Raw genomic sequence first — 11467 nt, 5'->3', positions numbered from 1 at the left:
AATAACATTGAAAATATCTCATTTGTATTAAGTGGCTAGTGTTTCCGTAATTCTGAGGTACGTTGATATTTTCTTACTTTTAGGTGCGGATAACCGTTGAAAGAACACAAATGTTGCCAACCATAAAACTTCCTGTTGATTCTTACGAGGTTCAGCACCCTTTTAAATTTGGGGAAGTCAATAACAGCTTTTCTATCATAACTACTTTAAAAATATTTTTGAGATTGCAAAAGGAATATTGTGCAGCTATTCTGAATAATTCAACTATTATGTCTTATTATAAAACAATTGACGTCCTAGTAACTGATCGTGGATTTATTTGTGGTAGTTTAATAGCGACTGCAATTGGAAAGCTTCATGTTGTTGTATCGCCTGGTGGCTTTAATTTGCCTCATTTATTACTTAATAATCCTTTTCCGTTATCATATATTCCGTATGCATTAACTGGATATTCATCCAAGATGACATTTAAGCAAAGATTTCTGAATACAGTTTTCTATCTTATGGGAGACAGATTTTTCTCTTATTTAACGAGGACAACTATTACGACGTTAAATCAGGAATTCAACATTGCTCCATCAATGAGCTTATATGAAATTGAGAATTCTCCATCAATGGTGTTGATTACTAGCGATTTTGTCCTTGAATACCCTCGACCTGTTCTACCTAATGTTAAAGTTATTGGTTCTTTATCTGCTACGCCAGCAATGCCATTGCCTAATGAATTGGAAGCATTTATGAATGGTGATAGTAAAGTAGTTTATATTGCATTCGGTTCAACGTTTGAAGAACTTAGCTTAGAAAAACTGAGAATCTTAGTAGATGCTGTAAATCGATTACCATATAAGGTGCTATGGAAAATCAAAACCAACATCACTGACATTGGCTCACATGTTAAAATTGTTGGTTGGGTACCTCAAAATGATATTTTAGGTCACAAAAATACCATTGTTTTCTATTCTCATTGTGGCCATAACAGTATGTACGAAGCTGCTTATCACGGTATACCTGTCCTTGCGATGCCAATTCATGGTGATCAGATCGATAATGCTAACCAAATTTTGCAGGCTGGGTTTGGTGTCAAGATAGATTTTCTTAGATTAACATCAGATGATATAGTTAATGGAATTATGCAACTTACAAAGGATAGGTCAGTAACTAACCTGAGGTTGTCCAATTTCTATTTATGATGTTACTGGGTTTAATTCTAGTTTGTTGAGTGATATGACACTTATAACAAAACAGTTTAACGTACTGTATTCATCTAATATTTACTACATCACTGGATAAAAACTAAGTTTAGGTTGTTGATTTTAGATACCGAGAAAATGCTAACCGCCTTTCTATTGCTCTACGAAGTCAACCAAGATCTTCACGGGATACAGCAGTTGATTGGATAGAATATGTAATTGCAAATAAAGGAGCGAAGCATCTTAGAATGGAGGGTTATAATCTAACAATTATTGAGTATTATATGTTAGACGTACTACTAGTATGGATTATAACAGTAGTAACGATCATATATATAGTTAAACGTTTTGTTCAACTAATGTACTTTAGGTGTTGTAAGGTTAAGACAGATTAGAGATAATTTTTCGTAGCATGGCATAATAAGAGAACTAATATGCATTATCACTCTTTGTCTATGGCTATTTGCTTTAAGAGGATTTAAACTCAGCAATGATAAGATTTTTATTTCAAGTCTTAGTACTGTTATTTGCAGCGCCTGAACAAAATTCTTCTCTTTTTAAGTCGGATACAGCATTTTAAAATCAATTACCGCCTGCTTTACAGACCATTTTAATGCGTATTGCAGTACTTTTGTTCTCGTATTCATCATAATTTCTTAAGTGAAGTAAGCTTACAAAATTAAAGTACTCGAAAGTAACCCATGAGATTATATGACGCAATAATCCGATTCATTGTGTACTGAGCTGTTTAATACATAATTACTACTCCATCAGTGAATGATAACTGCTGTAAATGTATAATATTTTAATCGCTCGCTCTTAATGTGGCAAAGTAGTCTATCAAGATAACATTTAAGACCGCAATCTTGAAATTACTGTTTGCCAACATTAGGTACTGGCCCTTTCATCTTAATTAATTAACTGCATCAATTAGTCAAAAGATCGCAGATCACGGTAAAGTTATTTTAATCTTTCATTCAAAAATTAGTAAAAACAAACGGAAGTTAACGTATATCCCGTATTGCACGTAGAGACTAATAAACATATATTTAGTTACCGATATCAGGAATACGTAAAGTCAACTTAGAAGTTTTAGATTTTGTTCAGACATACAGTGGTTTGACTTATAATTAACACAACCCGTAGCACAAAACTATATATTGATCAATTTTTATATCAATACGCACGGTAGTAATTCAGTCAATTTATAAAGAATTAGTCATGATTAATTCCACGAAATGAAGACGTTAGTGAAACTTACTGAAAATTTGCATATTAAATAAGTCACTATATACTTACACAGTATAAAATTTACTTTACTTACTTCTTATAAGAAATAAAAATAATTTGACTACTGTAAAGTGTAAAAGTGGTTGATATTATCCTCGACGGTATCGAGTAAGCAAATAGTCGATCTATTGCTTGAATCAATCAATTTATACTTTGCAACATCGATGATATATAAATCTAATAACTGCCCTAAATACATATACCAAAACTGTCATTACGATAACGAACACTAAAAGCACGTCCAGTAAATAATACTCAACAAAACTTTGATTATATGCCTGAATTCGAAGATATTCAGCTCCCTTATTTGCTATAACGTATTCAATCCAGTCAGCCGCTATTTCCCTTGATGTTCTAGGATTACTTTGCAGAATTGCAGATACATACTCGGCGTTTTTTCTATACCTGTTAGAAGAGATCACCGTTTAGATATGTGAACGTGAAAATACTGCTTTTAGTCAAAATAGAATTTCATTATACGTATATCAAGGCTTCGATCCGATAAACTTCTGGATCCTGACATAATTGGTACGCAAACATGATTACTAGATTTTGTACTGCATTTATGACTTTCAAGCAATACCGTAGTTACAATAATTTGGTTGTTAACGCCTGCTACGGTATGTTAAAAACTGTAGCCACTGTAACTATTTCATTAATGATTTACCTTTCGTTAGTTAGAAGATTTTGTATTCCGTTGATTATGTCGTTTGACGTCAAGTTATTAAAATTTAATCCAAGTCCAATATCCGCACGTAGGATCAGTTGTAAATTGCCAAACTGATCAAACTGAATTGGCATTCCGAGAATTGGCACACCGTGAAATGCAGCTTCGTACATACCGTTATGACCACAGTGAGATAAGAAAGCAACTACATTACTATGTCCGAGAATATCATTTTGCGGTAGCCATGGCAGAACTTTTACATGTTTACCTAAATTTTTTATATTAAATTTATTTCTCCATAAGATTTTATAAGGTAATTGATTAAAAGCATTAACTAAAATATCCATCTTTTCCTGGCTAAAAGATTCAATAATCGAGCCAAACGATACATAAATCACTTTTGTATTTCCTGTCAGAAATGTTTCTAGGTCATTCGGCAATGGCTTAGCCCGTTGGGTAGTTATAGGTCCAATAACTTTAACGTTCGGCAATACTGGGCGAGGAAATTCTAAGATAAAATCTGCTGGTATAAGCAGCAGAGATGGTGTATATTCGGTTTCTTCCGCGCTCATAGATGGATTGATCTTGTAGTGACGATTTACTTTATCAACCGTTGAACGAAAATATATCGAATGTGTACTACTCCATATCACATAAAATAAACAATTAAGCAGTCTATGTTTAAAATTCATAGCTGACGGAAGTCCACTACCCAATTGAGGAATATAAGATAAGGGTGATGGATTACCAAGTAAACCGCGATGTAAATTAAAACTGCCTGGGGATATTACTACATGAGGTTTATTGGCTGCCATTGCCACTAAATTATTACAAAGATAGCCTCGATCGGTTACTAAAATATCGATAGTCTTATAATAAGCCATAATATTTGAATTATTCAATATCCCGTGGCAATGTTCTTCAAGTACTTCAGCAAAGTCGTTAAGTGCATCAAACATGCTCTTATTGTCCTTAACATGACTAAAATTGGCGGGACGCCTAGATTCGTAAATATCGACGGGAGTTTTCATATCAGGAACTGTTTGCGTTTTTTCAACTGCAATACGTACCTGGAAAGAAGAGCAACGATTAGGTCGAGACTGCAAATTAGAATAATATCTATATCCTTAACGATTTAGTTAGTCTACTGAATGGGACTAAATGGGTTGTATGAATTTTAAAGATATACGTACGTCTACGGTTGGAATTGGGATTAATTTAGAGTTGTCCAGCCAAACTGTTTGCCTATCCTTAGCCAGACAATCTTACGTCACCCTGTTCTATTAGGTAGTAGCTAAAAGGGCACAACAGTTTGGATTTCTGGACAGATCTACGGCAGATGCATAAATGTCCAGAGTACTATATGGCTGTATTGAGATGTGCATACTGGACGTGTATATTATTAGAGTACATGGAGTTGGATATTTCAGGTATTCTTTATTGTTGAGATCAACATGGATCCATGGGTCTACAGTGGAGTAAAAAAATCACTTAATATTGTAGGAGTCGGATATCCATGTTGATCCTGTTACTGTTATGAGTCATGCTATCAACGCAAGTGTTCATCTTGTACTTATGCACTTCTGCTACTTTGAACAGGACTACTGAAATTGATGTCCCTTGTACTGTACTGGAAGATGATGTTAGCTCATATTCGAGAATATACATACAGTAGAGACGTCAGGTCTAAGTAGCGTACGACAATTCGACAAGAGTACCTCGTGTCCTCGCTGCATCAAAGTTTCAGCTATGAGGTTCATAGAATGGACGTGGCTTTTACCAAACATTGGTATCACAGCAATCTTTACAGAATGAACATTTTGCATGAGGAAGGCAAACAGCAATATTAAAGAAAAGGATTTTCTCCTTAACATCGTAGTATGCATACTATCTTTATCCAAAATATCAGCAATTTACGGTAACAAGTCTGAAAAGCTAAACTCAACACGACGTACTTGACTGCTTGAGCGGAAAATGAGGAGCAGCGATGCTATTGGGTACTGTAATTCCGCTGTCTTTGTTTTGATTGTTTACATGCTGAATGATACTGCACTGCACTGTACAGTACTGTAGATTGTACAGGGCAGTAGGGCACATGGCTAATAACAATCTGTCAATCAATCTTTGGTTATCGAGGTAAAAAATGATCTCTGGTCATAATTGATTAATTAATTCATTAATTAATACATTAAAGTATAACAACACTGTTGATATGTTAATCAGTATGATGTAAGTCAAAAGGCATCAAATAATAGTCCAAATCATGTTCGAATATGCCTGAACAAGTGAACATGAATGTGTGCTATTGCGCTTTTAAATCATCCGGGCATCCGGCATACGAATTGCATTCGCGCTATGTCAGCATCATACTGAATGCTGGATGCAAAACGCTATGTACCAGTATGAAGGCTGCACTGAGATTAATGTTTACAGAACAACTTACAGTACTGTATAGCAGACAGTGATTGAACAGCTATGCAGTTACTGTTTAGTCTGTTGTGTAGTTAATAAAACGTTAAAAAACTTTCCGCGTGTCATTTTGGTGTTTTTGTTATTTGGAATAGGTTACCTGTAGCAAAAAGGGTTAAAAGATGCAGAGATTAGTTGTGACCTTGTCTCTAGCACTGCTATTATCATCATCAGTCGGAGATGCTGCTAAAATTGTTGTCGTACCATTGTTTGGTAAAAGTCACGTTTTCGTGATGGATTTCCTATCAGGGGAGTTAATACGTCGTGGCCATGAGGTAAATAAATAGTAAATAGTCAGTAAAGTACTGTACCAGCACAGAAATGATCTATTTTGATGGTGAGCTCTAACTTGCTAAATTGAGTTGCTTGTGATTTGTATGAATGATTGTTATCGTATGATATCATGATAGGAATTAAATTTTTAGCCAAATTATATTGATCAGCAATCATCCAATCGTCATCATCGCAAAACTGATCAATTCCAGTTATGATGTGTGGATGCATTGATCAAATGCATCGTATAGAACGTTATTTTCTTGTCTCGCTATTTAGGTCGTACTTGCTGGTAACACTGTATTCTTATGTGCGTATATCGTTACGGATTATTTAACAGTAATCAAATTTAATTTATTTATTCAAAGTTAATTGCACGAGCATGTATCACTATTATCCAAAGACTTTTTATGTGTTAGAACCATTAATTTTCGAAAACATATCTAAATAATAATAGATACGATTGCTGTACTATACTGTGATACGCAATATGCAGTACTGTACGTTCGACGCTCATACGAGTAGTATTTATGCCATCATGAGCACAAACGTATTCGTTACAGTATTAACTAACTATATTGATCGTGAACATGACATTATGAGAATTACAATTTCCGATCTGGGTCTATGTAGTTAACTTATTTGAATGAACGAAGGCATGTTTACTATTATTCACTTATTGTTCGCATAACAGCCATCATGTTGCCTATGCATTTCTATATTACAGTTTAATAACTAGACAAGAAAATTAGATAATATCAGATGTGATGCTTCGCATTTACCCTAAGTCCATGTCGTGCATTATATCGACTCTAATCGCATCGTCTATACGTATATATTTCGTAAATTAGGTCAAAATCTTAGTGGAAAAAGCCAATGTTTTACCTAACATGAAAACCCCAGTAGATATTTACACTATTCCAGAGCCTTTTGACGAATACGAGGTATCTGTAAAAATTCTACGAGAAAATAAATTTATTGAAGGCATGAACAAATTTTTGAAATTGCAAAATGATCACTGCAATGGATTACTCAACAATTCTCGGATAATGAAAGCATACCTTGATTATGATCTTGTTATCAGTGATCGGATGTTTATGTGTAATACGTTATTCGCTCAGGCAATTGGTAAACAAAATGTTCTATATTCTACTGGAGGCTTTGGACTCCGTCGCGGAGTACTTGGTAATCCATACCCATTATCGTATGTACCCCAGATGAGCACAACATTCACACCAGAAATGAATCTGTTACAGCGATGTATTAATGTATTAGTTTATTTAATTGGAGAAATTGTATACCGAGTTATGTTCGATCCGATGACAGAGAATTTAATGCGAAAATTTAATATTAGTACACATTTAAGCGGCGCTGATTTAGATAATACACCGTCTCTTGTTCTCTTACCGGTCGATTTTGCATTGGAATATCCTCGACCTGTTTTACCCAATGTTAAAATTGTAGGTCCTTTAACACCTAGACCAGCTTCACCATTGCCAAGTGATCTTGAAAAGTTTGTTAACGAATCGCCTCAAGTCGTCCTGGTATCATTTGGTACTATATTAGATGGTCTATCTGACGAAAAAATTGCTATATTGCTTGAAGCTTTCAATAAACTACCCTATAAGATCTTATGGAAAAGTAAGAATGTTGACTTAAAAACTGGTAAAAACGTTAAAATCGTCAAATGGTTTCCTCAAAATGATTTACTTGGTCATAACAATGTTGTCGCTTTCGTAACACATTGTGGTCATAATAGCATGTACGAAGCTGCGTATCATGGCGTTCCAGTTATTGGTATGCCAGTATTTGGTGATCAACCCGATAATTTACAGCAACTGTTACGAAGAGGAGTAGCAGTCGGATTAAATACTGGTAATTTGACTGTCGATGGAGTTATAAATGCTATTAAAACAGTCGTTACAGACGATCGGTAAGCATTTATGATAAGCATTGTTAAGTGTGATTTATTATGTAATTATTTATAGATTAAATTATAATAGAAATTTTTATTAGCTTATTAATAATATTTTTGTTAGTTAAAAACTAAAAACTATGATTCATTATCTTCATGTAGATATAGTCGGAAAATGAAGGAACTATCGGTGGTAATTAAGAGTCGACCTAGAACACCTTTACAGACAGCAGCAGATTGGATCGACTACGTATTAATTAGCAATGGTGCTAAACATTTAAGAGTAGAGAAATATAATCTCAATTTTATACAATACTACTTAATCGACGTTTGTTTTGTTATTTTATCTATAATATATATTATTTTTAAGATATTTCAGTTTATTTGTCGTAAATGTTGTAGACGACAGTCAAAAAGTAAAAAGGATTAACAATGTAATTGTAATATTATAATTTGTGACTGTATTAGATAGATTAATATCTAGATTTATACATTATATGTAGATTTTATGATAGTTTTAAATATGTTTGTTATAAGTACGCATAGATACGATTCTTGTAATCATTAAGTTGTATTTTAGTATTATGTAATGCCAGAGTTATGTAACTGAAAAATGGCAAACACGTATTGGGGAAATGATTAAAACTACTATATGAAGAAGTCATAGGTTAATATACCTTATCATGATATAAATAATATAAAAATTTATCTGAGGATCAGATACAGGACTATAAATGCAATGATGCTTTATGGGTATCTTAACAATAACAATACCTAATTACAACAGCGGCATCTCCGAGTTATTGAATGCGTACTGCACTGTTAAGTTCAAACTGTGCTCGAGGGACTTATATAAACGCGTATTAGTTAATTTTAAGGTACCTAGTTGTGCATTGTCACGGTCACGGCTGTAGCCCTAAGACATGGACTACTAAACAGGCAATAGATATGAATAGCAAATATAGTAGATGCTGGTAAGCAAAAACTTTCTCTTGCAGAAGCTGTGGCATCGGTATTGATATAACTGCACTACATGCAGCATTTGCAGTTAATAGGCAACGCCCAAACAGTACCCGTTTCCCAATCTAGCTCACGGCATGCTCACTTAAGTTCAGTATTTAAAGTTATGAAGCCAGCGAATTGTAGCTATACGTATTGCAATTTGCTATGACAGTAATTCGCATATATTTATTATGCAGATTATACCAATTAGCATAAAGTATAGTTTATACTACTTCAGTTAGTGTGGATGCATTCTGGGTAGTTTAACACATGGAGTACAGTCATACAGATAAATACGTTTGTGCAATTATTGTGCATGCATCTTAAGATCTCTTTAAAAAAGTTCCTTTAAAATTATACTCCAATTGTATTGCAATTAAGTAGAGTAAGTATTAGCAGAATAATAACAAATTTTGATAGGCCTCTGCTCCTGCTGTGAAAAGACATCTCGGCGAGTTACTCTAGAAAGGCTATTGTTTTCAATTTTACTTTTAATACTCGTATGCTTACAAACGGTATACATGCAAGAATAATAATAGCATATTACGAACAGTAAAGGGGGTAAAGATGCTAAGACTATTTACAACGCTATCGATATCGTTACTATTCCTATTATCATCACCAACTGGAGATGCTGCTAAAATTATCCTTTTACCAATGTTTGGTAAAAGTCATGTCTTCGTGATGGATTTACTATCAGAGGAATTAATTCAAAGGGGTCATGAGGTAAAATAATAAGTACAGTAGTTTATTTTCATTCTGTTACAGCGATCGTTAGTACGGTGTTTTAGTTTATTACAAAAGCGCTTGTAGATTATTGCTTTGATCTTCAACTGCACATCAATCATGTGGAATACACAAATGTAAATAAAATTAGACCATCTCATGTTGATTCTATGCGTAATTCATATATTTTCTATGACTAGGTAAAAATTGTGGTAGAAAAAGCTAATGTTTTACCTAATATGAAAGCGCCAGTAGATATTTACACTGTTTCAGAGCCTTTTGACGAATACGAGGTATCAGTTAAATATCTGAGAGAAAATAAGTTGATACAAGGCATTAGCTCGATCTTAAGGCTACAGTTTGGTCACTGCAATGATCTACTCAACAATTCTCGGATAATGAAAGCATACCTTGATTATGATCTTGTTATCAGTGATCGGATGTTTGCTTGCAATACCTTATTCGCCCAGGCAATTGGTAAACCAAACGTTTTATATTCCACATTAGGTTTTGCATATGCTCGTGGAATACTTGGCAATCCATACCCTTTATCGTACGCACCTCAAATGGGCACAACATTTACATCAGAAATGAATCTATTACAGCGATGTATTAATGTATTAGTTTATTTAATTGGAGAAATTGTATACCGAGTTATGTTCGATCCGATGACAGAGAATTTAATGCGAAAATTTAATATTAGTACACATTTAAGCGGCGCTGATTTAGATTATACACCGTCTCTTGTTCTCTTACCGGTCGATTTTGCATTGGAATATCCTCGACCTGTTTTACCCAATGTTAAAATTGTAGGTCCTTTAACACCTAGACCAGCTTCACCATTGCCAAGTGATCTTGAAAAGTTTGTTAACGAATCGCCTCAAGTCGTCCTGGTATCATTTGGTACTATATTAGACAGTCTATCTGACGAAAAAATTGCTATATTGCTTGAAGCTTTCAATAAACTACCCTATAAGATCTTATGGAAAAGTAAGAATGTTGATTTAAAAACTGGTAAAAACGTTAAAATCGTCAAATGGTTTCCTCAAAATGATTTACTTGGTCATAACAATGTTGTCGCTTTCGTAACACATTGTGGTCATAATAGCATGTACGAAGCTGCGTATCATGGCGTTCCAGTTATTGGTATGCCAGTATTTGGTGATCAACCCGATAATTTACAGCAACTGTTGCGAAGAGGAGTAGCAGTCGGATTAAATACTGGTAATTTGACTGTCGATGGAGTTATAAATGCTATTAAAACAGTTGTTACAGACGATCGGTAAGCATTTATGATAGAATTCATTTATTACAATACCGTAGTTTATTTGTAAATTACATATCGATTTAATAAATGTTGAAATTATTGAAAGTATTTTATTAACAAGTACTATAAATAATTATGATATATACTGTATAGGTACAGTCAGAAAATGAAGGAACTATCTATTGCAATTAAGAGTCGACCTAGAACACCTTTACAGACAGCAGCAGATTGGATCGACTACGTATTAATTAGCAATGGTGCTAAACATTTAAGAGTAGAGAAATATAATCTCAATTTTATACAATATTACTTAATCGACGTTTGTTTTGTTATTTTATCTATAATATACATTATTTTTAAGATATTTCAGTTTACTTGTCGTAAATGTTGTAGACGACAGTCAAAAAGTAAGAAGGATTAATAATATAATTGTAATATTACGACTGTATTAGATAGATTAATATCCAATAAATACGTTTATTTATTATCTTTTTTAACAAATAAATATATTTCAGTTCTTGCAATTCCTACATGTAAGATGATAACACTATTTTGCTGATATCTGTATTTATAGCACTAGTAATACGAAAATAAATTGGAACATCATAAAATTTTGATGGTCATTAGTGTGAAGAATGGAGTCTGAGTCAGTTAGCTATACAGCGGGA

General features: G+C 33.7%; 4 protein-coding genes across 4 annotated transcripts; 3 read left to right on the top strand and 1 right to left on the bottom strand.

Moving 5' to 3' along the window:
• Positions 1-398: 398 nt before the first annotated feature.
• On the top strand, positions 399-1579 carry TRIADDRAFT_2130 (uncharacterized protein; the record flags this gene model as incomplete). Its single annotated transcript, XM_002110998.1, has 2 exons — positions 399-1150; positions 1318-1579. Coding segments are annotated over 2 exons (1014 nt in total), but the record flags the coding sequence as incomplete, so codon positions are not given.
• Positions 1580-2626: 1047 nt separating this feature from the next.
• Positions 2627-4031, bottom strand: TRIADDRAFT_23179 (uncharacterized protein; the record flags this gene model as incomplete). Its single annotated transcript, XM_002110456.1, has 2 exons — positions 2627-2885; positions 3148-4031. 2 exons carry the CDS (start codon positions 4029-4031, stop codon positions 2627-2629), a joined length of 1143 nt encoding a protein of 380 aa, XP_002110492.1.
• A 2925-nt stretch (positions 4032-6956) lies between these two features.
• Positions 6957-8225, top strand: TRIADDRAFT_2420 (uncharacterized protein; the record flags this gene model as incomplete). Its single annotated transcript, XM_002110997.1, has 2 exons — positions 6957-7822; positions 7967-8225. Coding segments are annotated over 2 exons (1125 nt in total), but the record flags the coding sequence as incomplete, so codon positions are not given.
• Positions 8226-10215: 1990 nt separating this feature from the next.
• Positions 10216-11220, top strand: TRIADDRAFT_22477 (uncharacterized protein; the record flags this gene model as incomplete). Its single annotated transcript, XM_002110996.1, has 2 exons — positions 10216-10814; positions 10953-11220. The coding sequence occupies 2 exons, from the start codon at positions 10216-10218 to the stop codon at positions 11218-11220; spliced, it is 867 nt and encodes a 288-aa protein (XP_002111032.1).
• Positions 11221-11467: the final 247 nt, after the last annotated feature.

The sequence above is a fragment of the Trichoplax adhaerens genome, genomic scaffold (genome assembly GCF_000150275.1).
Source record: "Trichoplax adhaerens TRIADscaffold_3 genomic scaffold, whole genome shotgun sequence".
NCBI lineage: Eukaryota > Metazoa > Placozoa > Uniplacotomia > Trichoplacea > Trichoplacidae > Trichoplax > Trichoplax adhaerens.
Note: the sequence above shows the minus strand (reverse complement) of the source record. Positions and strands in the feature narration are given on the sequence as shown.